The following is a 17,121-nucleotide window of genomic DNA, read 5'->3' as shown; positions in this document are numbered from 1 at the left end:
TCTGACGCGGTCCAAATGTCAGGGTCAAACACAAAATGTTATCTAAAAAAACGATGAAATCTTCGAGCAAAGTGAATGATATTATTCATGTCAAGGCCATCACATGTCTTCATGTTTCTCTGCAACTGAAAATCAGACAGAACTGCAGGCTGTTTACACAGAGCTGAGAGGAGAGGACAGGAGAGGTTGTAAAAATGCAAATAGTTCAATATGTATATCACAATTTTTTGATACTACATATATTAACTGACTTTAATAAGACCATTTTGAGTATCGGGGCATTTAAAGATTTTTGTACATCTCAAAATATAGTGTTTTTTTTGTTGTAGTATAATAGTTCAGTATGTATATCATGTGGAGACCCATTTTTTTCGAACATTCGTGACACTTGTGGGCACTTGGTAAAGTGTTGTATATATAAATTCCACTTTATTCCAATTTTAAAAAATAGAGAAATTCAACTTGTGTTTCTTTATTAAAATCATTTAATTGATTTCTTTGTAACTGTGTTATTCTGCACAAAAGACATGTTTGATTTTGTTCATTTTGTTCACACTTCTAGCCATGATTGTGCTGATACCACACAACCTCAGGACTGATATATTGCAGTGAAATTCAAGGACAAAATGTAAAAATAAAAAAAAATAAAAGAAAGGAAAAGAGAGAGCAAAAGACGCCGTGGAACAGCTTGAGGTTCAGAGGGTTAATCACTCTGTTAAAGGTCAGGGATTAAATAAGAAATGTATACATAATCCCGGAAGGTTTTATCAAAGCTCAGTGGATACAACAACAATCTTCTGAAGAAAATAGCAACCTGCAGGAGGAAGTCATGTGACCAGAGCAGAGGCAGGGTTGTCTCGTGAGGGCGCAGCTTGACTTGTCCCCAGGAGGACAGAGCTCACAGGGACACATGGAGCTCCATCAGCAACTTCTCAGACGCGTCTGGGACGCAGCGCGCATGCACAGCGAGGAGAGGAGTTTGGACACGGTGCATGAGGATTTAAATCTATTTTAAGAATGACTTTTTTCTGAAGAAACAAGGTTTAGCAGACGTCCATGATGGAGTCGGAGGAGTGTAAGATATCGGTGTGGGTCTGCCGGGAGGAGAAGTTCGTCTTCGGCCTGTCGAAGCGCACAACCTGCGCTGATGTTGTCAAAGTTCTCCTGGAGGACCAGAACTCTCAGCCGGGCCTCTCCGCGGCGCCGGGCCCGCAGACTTACTGCATCGTGGAGAAATGGAGAGGCTTCGAGAGGATTTTACCCAACAAAACCAAGATGTTGCGGCTGTGGGTGGCGTGGGGAGAGGAGCAGAGGAACGTGAAGTTTGTGTTGGTGAAAAGCGACGCGTCTCTGGCGAACCACGGAGCCGCCCGGAGCGCAGAGGCGCGCGTGGTGCTCAGCAAACAGAGCCCCTGTGTCACCAAGGGGACAACGCGGGCTCCCATGGGGGGCATCCCGCCCGAGAAACAGCGCCGGATCGTCCGGAAAGCGTTCAGAAAGTTGGAGAAGATCAACAAGAAGAAGGCGCAGAAAGACGCGTCCTCTGCGGGGAAGATGGAGACTTTGGTGCATCTTGTGATTTCTCAGGATCACACGATCCGCCAGCAGGTCCAGAGGATTACAGAGCTGGATGCGGACATAGAAAGGTGCGAAGCAAAGGTGCACTTTGACAGAATCAAGAGACACGGGGTCAACTATGTGCAGGACACGTATTTAGTGGATGCTGCTGCTGCTGTGGCGTCCAGCCAGGAGGGAGACAAAGTGTCAGCGGAGACTCTGGCCAAGTTTGAGGAGTACGTCCGGCAGTGTGAGGAGGTGGTGAGGCTGCAAGAGGAGCTGTGGGAGCAGGAGGCCCTGATAGACATTTACACGGTGCAGATGCAAGAGGAGCTGAACCAGCGCTGGATGCAGCGCAGGACGGAGGAGCTGCACAGCAGAGACGCGGAGCGCAGCGAGGGCGCGCAGGACGCAGCGTCAGAAAACGAGCTGCTTTTGGAGGAAGAGAGGATCAGAACGCAACTGGATGCGAGTTTATACATCGGGCTGCGCCTCAACACGGATTTAGAAGCTATTAGGAGCGATTTAGAGCTGACCCAGGAGATTTGCGGGGCGAGGGAGAAGGAGATGAGGGATTTGCTGGAGAAAGTGAACTCTCTGGACATAGAGGAAGGGACGGGCAGCGAGGAGGGATGTGGCCGCGGGACAGATGATAAGATGGGGATGATGAGCACTTTGGAGAGGAAGAGCGAGTGGGTGGAGCAGGCCAGAGGTCTGTCCAAAGCCCACAGTGTGAACGACGACGACTCAGACACTGGCTTAAGTTCTCTGCACAGCCAGGACTCAGACAGCCACCCAGTGTGGGAGTCACTGGTTTAGATTATCTCACTCTTAATCATTTTTTAAGTACAGAAAAAGAATGAACTTCTGCAGTCTCAGGGATCAGATTTACTCTTATCTTTCTTCATGGCGTTTTTTTTCAAAAATAATCTTTGTAGACTACATCACACATTTTAATAACATCCTTCTTAAACTGGTCCAGTGGCGGTTCTAGACTAATTTTACTGTGGGGGGCCAAGCAGGGGCCAGTGTTTAATCAGAGGGGCACATTAAAAAACTGCAAAGATTATATTTAGGCATTCAAAACCTTTATTTTAGCTGATTTAAAAATCTCATTTAAATATATTTGGAAGATATAAATACACTGATTGAAACAATGAGACTTACCAACAATAATTATTTTTGCACAACAATGAAATTTCTCATTTTTGTGCACAATTACTTTTTTTATTTTGAAAGTGCAGTATAGTGAGAATGATCTTTAAAAAAAAAAGCTATCCATAAGACATCAAAGACATAAATGAACCATTATGACTTTTTATTTCAAATTTCAAAATATGGACATCTCAAATTGGTGTTTTTCTGTTTTGTTTGTTTTGTTTTTTCAAAATTTTTACTACTACATGTATCAACAGAGTACAATAAGACCATTTTGAGAGTATTGGGACATTTAAAATTTTTACGATTTTTTCACAAAAAATTTCAACATGCAATAGTATGACCATTTCTTTTTAAGTTTCAAATTTTTGACATCTCAAAATATGGTGTTTTTCTGTTAGTTCTGGAAAAGTAACCCTACTACATGTATCAACAGACCATAAAAAGACCATTTTGAGACTATTGAGGCATTTAAAATTTTACGACTTTTTCACGAAAAATTTCAACATGCTATAGTATGACTTTTTTTCAACATTTTTAGGACATATTCGAAAATTGTTCTTTTTATTATATTTTTGGATGTATTATGCCATTACTAGGACCGCTACAGCTATCCATATACACAAGCTTTTATTGCACAATTAAACTATTACAATGGACACATTCTGGGTTCCTTTTGTGCACAATGAGATATTGTTTGAACAAAAAATAGGTAAGAATTGTTCTATTGTTTTATTATTAATTTGACACAGGGGCCACAACAGGGGCCCAGGGCTTCTTCACAGGGGCAGTGGCCCCTGTAGGCCCCTGTATAGAACCGCCACTGAACTGGTTTAAGCACTATCACACTATCACAGCCCTCTGTTGTTGTTTTGACATAAAATTAAAAGCTGTTTTTGAAACTTTTGCTCATTTCTTCGTCTTTTTTCTTTGGGATTTTTAAAAAAACGTGTGAATGTTTGAGTCAGAGGACATGAGATGGAAGCAGGAAATGTGCCAGAAATCACTCTTTACTGTGTAAAAGCAGAATCACTTCCACAGCCTGTGCCATGTTAATACATACCTCAGAGACAGCAGGGTGACAGCCAAAACACAGAGTCAAAGGTCTCCGGGATTAATCTGCAGATTGTGAACAACATTTCAGCTTTCACTGTGACCCAGACACAGAGTGAATCATAAAGTCACAATAATATCTCCAGTCAAAACAGAGATACAAACAGGACGTCTTCTCCACATCCTGAAGCAGAAATCACTCCTAACAGATAAGACAGTTAACACCCTCTGTCTGATAGAAACACACACACAACAGCTTTATTCCAAACATGATTATTATGTGTCTTAATGCAGAATGATTGCTGCTGAACTACATCTGCAGAAAATCATCTCACAGCTCAACCTCTTCATTGTTTTTTAATTATTTAACCCTCTGAATCCCACCAAGCTGTTTCAGAGCATTTCTTTGTTGCTCTTTTACATTTTAGTCACTGTGGCCTTGTATTTTAACTGCAATATAGAAGTCCTGCACCATATGGAATCAACACAATCATGTTTTTTATGCAAAATAAAACAGCTATGATGACATAAATCAATCAAAAAGTTTGCAAGTTGAATTTATCAGATTTTTTTACTGGAATAAAATGGAATTAGACAATGCTTTCCCAAGTTCCCACAAGTGTCATGCATATTGGGGGGAAATTAGGTGCTTTATACTATGCTATATATATATATATATATATATATATATATATATATATTGAACTATTTGCATTTGCAACCTCTCCTGTCCTCTCCCCTCAGCTCTGTGTAAACAGATTTTCAGTGAATATTTGTCACATGACCGTTTGTCTCAGCAGAATCAATCATGGCCTCACAGTGTTGCTGAGGAGCAGAATTTATTTTTTTATTTTTTTCCAGAAAATAACAGAAAAACACCATGATTTGAGATGTCCATATTTTGAAAAAAAAAAAAAAAAAATATATATAGTATGTCGAAAAAAAGTTAAAATATGGTCATTCTGTTGTTTGTCCAAAAAGGACTAAAATGATTTAAATAGCTTGTTGGTCATAGTAATAGTGTAATGCATAAAAAAAAAGAGTTATAGCTCAGTGTGATAGGAGACTGACGAGAAGACAGAAGGTTGTTGGTTCCATTCTTGAGTGGAAGGTGAATTTTAAGGTCTAACACACCAATACAACCTTCTGTCTTCTAGTCAGTCTTCTGCCTCCCTGACCTGTCTCCTCTGACACATGGTCATCTTTTACTTCTTCATTGTGGTGTTAGACTATAAAATTTCTCTTTCTGTCATGGGTTTTGAACCAACACCCTTCAGTCTTCCGGTCAGCTGCTATCACACTGAGCTATCTGAGACGACACAGTGTAAAATGTATAAAAAACAAACAATATTTAAAACCCAAAAAGTCATACAATAGTATGTTGGAAAATGTCAAAATATGGTCATTCTATTGTTTGTCTAAAATGCATAAAAATGATATAAATAGCTTGTTGGTCATAGTAATAGTATAATACTTCAAAGAAATAAAAAAACAAAAAGAGTTATAGCTCAGTGTGATAGGAGATTGACTAGAAGACAGAAGGTTGTTGGTTCCATTCTTACATGGAAGGTGAATTTGAAGGTCTAACATCACAGTCAAATACGACCAAAAACAGCACCTCTGTGTCAGAGGAGATAGCTCAGGGAGAAAGAAGACTGACTTCAAGACTGAAGGTTGTTGGTTTGAATCTTATAAATTTTGAGTCTTGAAAAAATCATTATATACTGTCATACTATAGTATGTTGAAAAATGTCAAAATATGGTTATTCTGTTGTTTGTCCAAAAATTACAAAAAACGATTTAAAATAGCTTGTCGGTCATAGTAATAGTATAATACATCCAAAAATATAATAAAAACAACAATTTTTTAATATGTTCAAATTTTTTTTTTTTTTCATGTCGAAATTTTTCGTGAAAAAGTCGTAAAATTTTGAAATGCCTCGAAACTCTCAAAACGGTCTCATTATGGTCTGTTGATACATGTAGTAGGGTGGCTTTTCCAGAAATAACAGAAAAACATCATATTTTGAGATGTCAAAAATTTGAAATTTAAAACAAAAGTCATACTATAGCATGTCGAAATTTTTCGTGAAAAAAATCATAAAAAATGTAACTGCCCCAATACTCTCAAAATGATCTTATTATGGTCTGTTGATACATGTAGTAGGGTGGCTTTTCCAGAAATAACAGAAAAACACCACATTTTGAGATGTCCAAAATTTTAAAAAGTCATAATGGTTCATTTAAGGCTTTGATGTCTTATGAATGTGTCTTTTCCTCAGTCTGACACAGACTCAGCTGGCACAGCTTTGCTCCTGGAGAGAAAATAAATTCTTAAAATCAGACACACATTTTCTTGTTTGCTTAGCAATAATGTATAGGGAGGTTCTGGTCAGACAATTTCGTAAAATAATGACTAATTTTATGGGATTCAAAAGTAAAAGTCTTCTCTTTTTTTGTGTAAATCACTATAAATCAGGTGGTCAGAGAACTACACATGTTGTCAATAACATTTAGTATATTTCAACTTCATATAAAGAAACATAGTAGATTTGCTGTTATAGAAGTGTCTGAGCTGCACACATAGAACGTTATCTGTCATCTGTAGGCCAAAATGTTACTGAGTGTGATTTGTCGCCCTAACACAATGTCTGAGGCCCTTTTACATAAACAGAAGTGCTGTGTTTATATCAGTCCGGTACAGTATGTGACATTCCTGCTGCAGCTCTGAAAAACACCGTCCATCTGGAGCCAACACAGAAAATATGACACTACTTAATACTTAATGAATTTATTTACTATCAGAGAAATGCTGGGCGCCTGAGAATAACAAAAGCATGAAAACAGCACTGGAGACAGTATTAAGTTGCCTTGATGAACCCGCCCATGTTCTGCTTTATACCTGAATATAATAACATATACATTACTACCTGTCCCAGGAGAACTAGACCCAATATGTACTGAATGATTCAGAATCACAGGAAGAATTAAAGAGGCACATATTCTTTTAAATCTCTTCTAAAGACTCACTTTTATCGATTGGCCTTCTCTTAATTTCCTTTTATTATCCTTGTATGATTACCTTATTGAGAATGGTGATTTTAAATTTAAATTTTTTTAAGTCCAATGTCATTTCTTTTTTTGGTTTTGTTTTGTTGTTGTCAGTTAATTGTATTTGATATGTTTTATTTCTGTTGTACAGCACCTTGTAACTCGTTTTTGAAAGGTGCTATATAAATAAAGTTATTATTATTTATTATATACAGTGACTGCTACTGTTTTTTTCCAGAAATGTACTGCATTATTTTATGGGTTTTAAAAAATAATGTTTTTTTTAACGAATAATAATATGTAAATTAATATCACTATGATTTGCCTCTAATCCAGATACATGTCCCATGCCCCTGTTCAAATTATAAGAAAAACATAACATTAAGTGGCAGTTTCAAAGTTTACAAAAGGGCACAGATGCACAGCTGAGAAACGAATTAAGCCTGAGGCAAAACAATAAAATTAAAAAAATCTGCAACTTGTGATGTTTTTTGTTTGTCAGAAAGATGTTTTACAGTTTCATCTTGGCTATTTGAAAATAAAATGTAAAAATATTCACGTGCAAACATTAACATATATATTCAAAGTTAATATAAAATATAAAAGCTACTTATAATAGAAACATAAATATAAAACTATGGATGAAAGGTGTCATTCTGCCCACAAGATCAAAAGGACGAGTTGGTGATGATGTGATAAGTTATTCAAGCTAAAGTACTGAAATGTTGTCCTGGTAAACTTTGGCGAAGAACTGGAGCCTTGGTCGTTTTTTTGTGATTTAGGGCAAAATTATAGAAAATAACATCTTCAGTGTGCTGTGTGAGAGAGCTGCAGGCTTCTCATGTTAACTCGTGTGTCTACATCTGCGGCTGTGATGCGTCTGTGTGCAGTGATTCGTGTCTGCAGGGTTTGCAGATGAGGTCACGCGGAGAGTTTTCTTTAAAAGGACAGAAAAGGAAAACAAGTGCAGGCAAGATGCATCTACAGATGGAGGGATGTGAGTTTTGGAGACATCCACATCTCACTCTCATGTCATGGATTAGGACTGTGTGCAACATTTCTTTCCGTCTTTGATTAATCCAAGAATTAGATTCTCCAATAATTGTTCAAAATGTACAAAAAAAATGATAATGCACCATCACAATGTCTCTGAGCCCAAGATTACAGCGTCAAATTGCCTGATAAACACTCAAAGATATCCAGTTCACAATGATGTAAAATGGAGAAAAAGCCATAAATGGTCACAATGGCAAAGCAGAAAGTAGTGCAACCATAGACTGTATAAATAATGGACGTGACCGTGACGTCACCCATTGGTTTGTGGCCCGTTGGTGTTACACTCGTCACCATCTTGTGTCGCCATCTTGTTTCCGATACGGGGAGCAGACCATATCTGGACTGTCGAGGAGGAGAGGGATCTGATCACTGACTACAGCCTCTCTACACCTCAACCTGACTGAGAGAAGCTGCTGCTAATTCATGTTAGCATTAACTGGAGCATTAACTGGTTTGTTCATTTTGGCTAGCAAAAAACACAAACTAAATGTTCATTACTGACCTCAGAAAACTGAGCAGCGACTCCTTGGAGTGTCTGTTAGTCCAACCAAAGGCTAAACAAGACATTTTTAATGAACAAAACGTTCACATAAACTGTCATTAAGTGAAAATTCAGTGAAAGGCTTAAAGTTATCAGACCAAACCGCTAAACGTCCTTTTTTTTATATCTATATAGCATTATATATAACTTTATTGACTCGTTGCCGTGGATACGCATTGTTCTTCTTCTCTCCTGATGACGGCTTGCCTTGTTAGTGACCTGTCAATCAAAGTTAGCCCCGCCCCAAATCATATGGTTCTTTATCTTCTATTTTCTTCTAAATGGGGCCATTATTTACACTATTAACATCAGATTGTCTTGAAGAAGATTTTTTACTAGTGATTGAGACCATAGTGTTGTCCTGAAAAACAGTTCTGAGTTAATAAATGAAGTGAGAAGTTTTCTCATTTTGCATTGAAATGAATGGACAGAAATCTTTCTGCAGCCACACTTAGCACCCCGTACGGGAATTTTTTGGTAGAATGCAGCTTAAGGCACTTCCTGGTTTGCCTCCCTGCTCAGACCTGGAGGTTGCCGTCTGAGTGCAACTAGTAAAGTGCACTCAGTGGAGTTCAGATCTCCACCAGGTATTCAGAATCTCCCGCACAGCCTAGTTCTAATCAAACCAAACTCCTCTCAGAAAACAAGCATTTTAAAAGTTGTTTGCTTGTTGCCTTGCAGACAGATCTAACAAAGCATGAAGTCAGACTTTTTACACATCTGCCTCATGTTGCAGTTATTTCAGCACCCTTTTGAACCATTTATTGCAATAATCAATGACTATATAAAACGATCAATAAAACCGCAGGCAGGAAGACACACACACACACACACACACACACACACACACACACACACACACACACACACACATGCACCAAAGTGATGATGCTCTCCAGGCTGAGGATGCTGTTTGGATTGTTTCAGTCATTGCATGCTCTGTTTATGGCGGGTGAACTCTCTGAAGGTGCTCTGCAGCCTCTGTGTTTAAAATTGGACACAGTTACAGACTGTAACTCACAGATCAAACAACCTGCTGTGTTAAGCTGCTGCCAGAGCAGCAGATGTGACCTACAGAAAGCCAACAGCTCCACACAGCAGGAATTACATTACTAGTTTCAAGACGAGGCACATCTCTCCATCCTGCAGCAGAGTGGAACCACCTACTGTCACAGGGAAGTTTTTTAGCTCCTGACAGATCAAACAAAGGTAAATCTCTTTCTCCAAATCACTTTCGACAAGCAATTAGAAGGATTTTACTGCACGCAGCTCCTGTTTCACTGCCCACTGGAGTTTAACGCAGGTTTTATGTTCATGATGCAGGTCACATAGGCAGCAAAGTGTTCTGAGATTCTTTCAGTTAATTATCAAAAGGTCAGTGAGAGAAAAGTTTAACTTGTCATCATATGAATGTTGTTTATAAAAACTCAGTGACACAATGCATCCTGCACCACAACTTAAACTATTGAAATGGCATTACGTTAGGAGGAAAAACAGTCTTTAGAATAAAAAATCCATCAAAATCAAATCAAAATCAAATCAAAATTAAATCAAAGAATCAATCAAAATTACTTTATTTATCCCCGAAGGGAAATCCGCCCCACAATGGTAAAAAGATGAGATTTAAATGTTTTAATTATTATTATAAAACTAGTATAGGTGCTGTATTTTTTAAACTGTGCAGTTTAAACTGCTTAAAAGAGGCAACAGCAGTCTGTATGGTTGTGATGTCACATCTATACTATACATCGATAGAAAGCACAGCTACAGTGCGGTTACAGTCATTCCCCTGCTGCAATGATGGTGTAGAAACACAGTGAATTTTTACCAACAAAAATCAATGCTTAGGGTGAAACAGCTTTAAAATAGAGCATTGCATTGAAAAATAAAGTACAGTCATGGAAAAAAATATTAGACCACCCTTTTCCTTCAATTTCTTGTTCATTTTAATGCCTGGTACAACTAAAGGTACATTTGTTTGGACAAGTATGATGATAAGAACAAAAATAGCTCATAAGAGTTTAATTTACATTTTCCATGGTGTTCTTGATAATAACCAAAATCATTATCAATTTCTAGACATCTTAAATTAAACTCTTATCAGCTATCTTTGTTGTTATCATTATATTTGTCAAAACAACTGTACCTTTAGTTGTACCAGGCATTAAAGTGAACAATAATAATAATTGAAGAAAACAAGGGTGGGCTAATAATTTTTATGAAACTGAAAGTTACCATGATATGTCATTTTTAACCCTTAAACAGCTCTTTGTAGGAGTGAAACCAAAATATCCCCATTTGCCCCCAAATGATGCTCGCTGTCACGGTCTGAAACTCAAACTGGTCCGCACAAAGAAGGAAACACAAGAAGACACACACAAGCCGTCTTAAGTGTCTTTGTCCTTTGTATTTAGGGCAGCATCATTGTCAGACAGGAGGAAGTACTGTATTACACACAGCCGTCCTGCCCCTCGACACTCAGCAGCACTCTCCTCTCTCAGGTGGCTCACTTTTCATTTTGCCACTTTGTTACACAGAGGAACATAAATTAGCCTGACCTGATAGGGAAAAGCCTTTATCGTGAATGTAATACTACTTGCAATATTCTCAGAGGAAAACAGGAGCACATTCCTTGTGTTTTGTTTCAGAGGTGAAGTCCGTGTGGAGTGTTTCCCACGGCGGTGCATAAATGTCTAGTTTTGATTATGTAGAGTGTCGCCAGATCTCTGGAGCCACTCAGAGGGGAACTTCAGGAATCTCAAGTGTCCTTGTCTAAAGCTTTTTGCTGAGCTGGCATGATTAAAAAGACAAAAGGTTTCAAGGAATTTCCTCATAATCCTGAGCATTTCTCTTTCTCTCTGCAGACAGAGCTTCCTGCAGCCTGTCTGCACTGCAATTATTGTGTGTGTTTTAAAGTGTTTTTTGTAATTTTTTGTGTGTGTTTTATGTGTGTTTATTGTCATTTTTGGGCGTTTTTTGTAAAGAAAATGTATGTGTTTTTGTGTGTTTTAAGTGTGTTTTTATGTGGGTTTTCTTGTAAAAAAAAAAAAAAAAAGAAGTGATTTTTATGTGTGTTTTTGTAATTTTGTGTGTGTTTTTGGTGTGTTTTCATGTGGGTTTTTTTGTGTTGAAAATGTTGATCCAGTAAGTCAAAATGAAAAAAATAATAATCAGGTCATATAGGTGAGGTTGTGCTGAAACAATACCAACATGGCATGGTGAACACTTTTTAAGTCGTTTATACAGACAGAATGAAAAGGAGTCAAAAACCGACAAAACAGCCCCAAACTCTAAAGGGTTAATAGATTTTTAACCAGCTTCCTTATTGATCTGAACCTATGCACTAATGACTTTTCCGAAATTTGAATAAATAGTAGTTATCTTTTATCCCTGTCATAAATAATCTGCAGTTGAGACAACGGTAACACTTTACAATAACCAACTAAGAAATGTGTATAAATGGTTAATAGACCAATTATTAACCATTTACAAAGTGCTATACATATTTAATCTTTAAATGTTTTAAACCAATTTCTTAAAGGCATATGAATCATTTCAGAATCATTTACATACTTAATATGGTGTTAAAAATGTTAACATGAGTGCAACTAAAACTATTGATTACAATTTAATTATTTTTTAATGGTAAAGTAGCTATAAACTTACATTAATATACCATATATTTGTCATTTATAAATGATGTAGTTAGTTAAACATGAATAAATTATGTATTTTCCATTCTAAATGGCCTATATACGGTTTATAAATGATGATTAAACATTAATAAACTATCTGTTTACCATTTATAAATGATGGTTATTGTAAAGTGTTACTGAGATGACTCTTTGGAGTGTTGTCCTAATCAGATTATTGAATTATAATAATTAAATTATCAGCATTCACCTGCTGACGTGTGAAAGTGTCCTCTGAAGAGTTTATTCTTCAGGATGTCATTTCCTCATTGAGACACAGTTGATGCATGGAGAGAATCTCACGGCTCTTTATGGAGTTAAGCGATGTGACATAATGATTTAGTGGCCGTGCAGAAACCTTTTGATCTCCAGCTGCTCTTAAAGCACCACAACAAACCTTCTTCTCTGTCCACATAGAGCCAGGGTTGGGCTTTCCTGCTGATAAACGTGTGCTTCCTCCACCAGCTCCTACCTCCCTACTGGTCACCTTCTCCACCCCCCAGCACAAAGAGTCAGATGGCAGCGAAGCTTCAGTAACTTTAACCTCTGATAACGTGACCTGTGAACCCTGAGACGACCCCGGAACAAAGACTGTGACATCTTCTTTGTTGGGTCCTGACATTTTTTTGTTAGCGTGCACAAGGATGTGGGTTGTACATGTTCATGCACATGGCAGGAAGTTGTAATAAAAGACCAACACTTGGATATATACTTGTGTGAAAAGGGACACAAAGAGGTTATCACACTGCAAAAAAAAATAGATCTTGTTAAAAACATTAAATTCTGTTCCACACCGACACTGTGAAGCCATGATTGATTCTGCTGAGACCAACTTTCACGTGACAAATGTTCACTGAAAATCAGACAGAACTGCAGACTGTTTACACAGAGCTGAGAGGAGAGGACAGGAGAGGTTGGAAGTACACTGCAAAAAAGGTGTGTCTAAAAACAAGATAAAAACACTAAATCTGAGGGAAATGATCTTGCTGCATGGACAGATCATTTCACTAGACAAGATTTCTTAAATTAAGATTATTAAATCTAGAAATAAGCATGTTGAACGCTTAAAATAAGAAATTAACTCTTAAAACAAGATAAATTTAGTTGCAAATTTACTAGATTAAAGTGGCAAGAAAAAAAGTTGCAGATTTAAGAGATTTAAAGTAGCAAATCTGCGCGACAAAAGTCACAGATTTATGAGAAAAAAGTGGGAACAAAAGCAAACTTTTCTCGCAGATTCACCACTTTAAATCTCATAAATCTTTCTCGTAGATTTGCCATTTTAATCTCGTAAACTTTTTTCTCAAAATATTACCCCCCTCCCCTGGCTCCATATGTTTGTTTTTTTTACACATTCTGGCAGTATGTATAATATCCTTCAATATTCTCTAGGGTTGAAATTTGGAATTTGCATGTATTTCAATGAGTGTCCTATTAAGGGTTAAAGCTTCCAGCAGCGATGAACTGGCCCGAGCAGAGTGACCTGACAATTATTTGTTTCTTACCAAGATAGAAAAAAACTTTAGATTTAGAAGTGTTAGATAATTTATCTTGTTTTAAGAGTTAATTTCTTATTTTAAGCGTTCAACATGCTTATTTCTAGATTTAACAATCTTAATTCAAGAAATCTTGTCAAGGTAAATTATCTGTCCATCCAGCAAGATCATTTCCCTCAGATTTAGTGTTTTTATCTTGTTTTAGACACACCTTTTTTGCAGTGTACTTCCAACCTCTCCTGTCCTCTCCTCTCAGTTCTGTGTAAACAGCCTGCAGTTCTGTTTGATTTTCAGTGAATATTTGTCACGTGAAAGTTGGTCTCAGCAGAATCAATCATGGCTTCACAGTGTCGCTGAGGAGAAGAATTTAATGTTTTTAACAGGATCTAGTTATTCCAAACTGTTAATTTTTTGCGATGTTTTAAATGAGACGTAGAAAAGAAAGTGATTTTGACAAAAATATCACAATTTGATTCTTATTTTAAGCATACAACATGCTTATTTCTAGATGTAACAATCTTAATTTAAGAAATCTTGTCAAGTGAAATGATCTGTTAATTCCCTCAGATTTAGTGTTTTATCTTGTTTTTAGACACACCTCTTTCGCAGTGTTTGTACTTCTTACTGCTTTTTAAACGTGTAAACCAAGGCATCAAGTGGTTGGAAACTTATTTCACTTTATGCTTTTCATTTTCTGTATTAAAAATGACTTGTTTGTATGATCATTTCTCTTCTTTTTTAGTTCAAAATAAATTTCCAAACAAATCAAAGGAAGAACTGAAAGCAGGCTGTCTTTGTATGATTTCTTAGGGAAGTAATGCACCAGAAATGGTAGGTATTCCATGAAATATTGTTCACTGACCACGCAACACAATGTTAAAGCCACGAAAGTCTCCTGCTGGGCATCAGGAGCAGTGGGGGGTGGGTCAAACCTCGCTCTGTCAACAAGGAGACCACTGTTCATGCCCCATTGTTGGGAGTTGTGTCCAGAAGTTTGTTTTTTAACCCATAAGAACCCAGACCCAGTTATCCTTAAAGGATGTGTTCTATAAGTGGACCACATAGAACACATTTCTGATATTTAAAAAAAAAATACTACCCCTAAATGTCAAAGATCTGTGATGTGACATATACGTTACATTGTGCGTTTATTGTATTTATGTTTATGATATTTCTTATTTTAAAAATGGAAAAAAACTAGACACATTTTCTGCTTACAGAGACACACATTTGCCTTTTTCTTTTGCATCTCCATAACATATATCAAAATTTTGACTTTAATTTGTTCAGGAAATATGGTCAGGTCAAGTTAAATGCAATACAGGACAAAAACTTAGCCTCGTAACAAAAAATAAGCATTTTGAAATTTTTCACATTTCTGTTTCCAGTCACAGCGACATTTTGGAGAAGTCACTTCCTGTCACAGTCAAATGACCACCACACCAGGGTGTTGAGTATACGTCGCTTAGGGATTTAATGAGTTAATATCAAGCATAAAGCTGAATATGGGAGATTCTAGAAGATTAAAGTGTTTGTTACACGGATGTCACCATGGGTTCTTATGGGTTAAGCTTCTTTATTTCCTAACCTTAAGAAAGAGGTTTTGGCGCCTAAAATAAACCGTCTCGCAGCATCAACAACGTGTTTAAAAAGACAGTAATTGTTACGTAGGGTACAACAGTGCTCATCAAAAAAGTTGTAAAAGTTTTTGTATGAATTCATATGAACCCCTTCATGAGAATAATTGCTTTATGAGACCTGGGTCAGTGCTCAGCAACAATTAATCTATATCTAAAGAAAAAAGTGTTAATGCAACCAGATGCAACAGTCCGTCATGTCTACCTGCTACCTATTTATCATCTCTTGTTTCAAGATGAGGTCTAATGCGATTTACACAAGCCTGTTATGTAAATTTTTTGCATTTCTGAAAATGTGTGCAAAGACTTTAATGCAAACCATAAAGAGAAAATTGTCAGCTTTCTTGGAAGAGGCAAAACTCTGCCTGATTTGGCCCACAGGCCAAGAGTTTTTACCCATTACATTAAGATGAAATACAGACATTTGAAAAGTTGGATGCCACATGTACATTCTGTAGATAGGGTCATATACACTTTTCTTTTCAACATTTTTATGTATTAAGGGTAAACCATGTCTTTTGCATGAAACATTCTCAAAAGATGACTGTAGTAAGATTGTACTTATGTTGATTTATAACTCACATAAACAAAAGAAGGACAGAAACAACCTCAGACACACTACAGAAGGAGGGGAGATAATGGTGAATAAAGCAGAATGTATATCCAAAGCAAGCAAAGCAAATACACACAGTTTTTGACGGTTTTATGAGAACTTTGAACATTAAAGACTTGTGTATCTTAGGTAGAAAAAACGCCTCTGATACGTTGAAACATGTCAACACTACTACCAAACTCGTCAAATTAATTACTCTGAAATTTATTATTTTTCCTGTTGTCAAAGCAAATTCTTCGCATGTCAAGAAAATGAATGACCTTCTTTTAACGGCACAACCTGCCGGAGTCCTCTAATCCCAGGAATGTGTCACTTTGTGTTCCTGTTGATCCTTTGTTCGGCCTCTGAGAGTGATCCGCCATGAAGTCACTAATGAAGGTATTGACTCGAGAGCTGGGACTTCAATACCAGCGCTGAGGTGTGAGCCACTCGGAGAGCACTTGGCCTGCTGCTAACAGACCGGGGCCGCCACTGTGTGCTCATTAGACCTCATTGTGCTGGTGGCAGGTGTGTTAATCCTGTAAGGCCGGGTGCTGACCCCGGGACCTCGCCTGTGGGATACTGTACAACTTCTTTCCGAGCGTCTCAAGGCCTGTCACCTCCTGTAGGAGCTGACGCAGCCCAGATCTGTCACCAGGAGCCTCATTACCCTCCAATAACCTCCTTCACAAGAGCTAAATCACAACTAATGGAGCATTAGCGTGGAGGGCAATCTTATGCTACATCTAGTTTACCAAACCCTAAAAAAAAACACGTCGTAATCGGTGTCATGGACATCTAAAGGCAATCCAAGCAAAGTCTGGAGCTGTTTTTGGTGCAATTCACCTTTATGAGGCAGGTAAAGAAGTAGAAAGTAGTCATCATGATTCACCACACAGACATTTTTTCATATCTTAACTCATTCTTTTTTAAAAGCTCTTTAACCCTTTGATGCACAACATGGGTCTAAAGTGACCCGACAAAGTTTTTATGTTCTATATCTTTGCAATAATTATTTTCATCATTCAGTATTCCAGGTTTTCCTCAATTTCCTCAATCAGTTTGTTTTTGATCATCATACATCCTAATTTTATGTTTTCCTTTATTAATTTTGGAATAAAATCCCTTTTTGTGTCACTACTCTTCTAATGCACAACATGGATGAAAAATATCAATTTTTTTTAACTAAGTAGCTTGCTAAGCTAACTACTAAGCTAACTTCTTGGCTAAGTAGTTAGCTAAGTAGCTTGCTAAGCTAACTACTAAGCTAACTTCTTGGCTAAGTATT

At 37.4% G+C, this 17,121-nt stretch overlaps 1 protein-coding gene across 1 annotated transcript; it reads left to right on the top strand.

The window, feature by feature from the left end:
* Positions 1 to 1,007: 1,007 nt before the first annotated feature.
* Positions 1,008 to 2,686, top strand: rassf10b (Ras association domain family member 10b). Its single transcript, XM_059357837.1, has one exon. It carries the CDS (start codon positions 1,057 to 1,059, stop codon positions 2,374 to 2,376), a length of 1,320 nt encoding a protein of 439 aa, XP_059213820.1. The 5' UTR covers positions 1,008 to 1,056; the 3' UTR covers positions 2,377 to 2,686.
* Positions 2,687 to 17,121: the final 14,435 nt, after the last annotated feature.

The sequence above is a fragment of the Centropristis striata genome, chromosome 2 (assembly GCF_030273125.1).
Source record: "Centropristis striata isolate RG_2023a ecotype Rhode Island chromosome 2, C.striata_1.0, whole genome shotgun sequence".
In the NCBI taxonomy this organism is placed as follows: Eukaryota; Metazoa; Chordata; class Actinopteri; order Perciformes; family Serranidae; genus Centropristis; species Centropristis striata.
The sequence above is the reverse complement of the archived record's forward strand: the minus strand, read 5'-3'. Positions and strand labels throughout refer to the sequence as shown.

What these genes read in the sequence shown, in the direction of transcription:
- rassf10b (XM_059357837.1), top strand. Translation starts at nt 1,057, where the DNA reads ATGATGGAGTCGGAGGAGTGTAAGATATCGGTGTGGGTCTGCCGGGAG.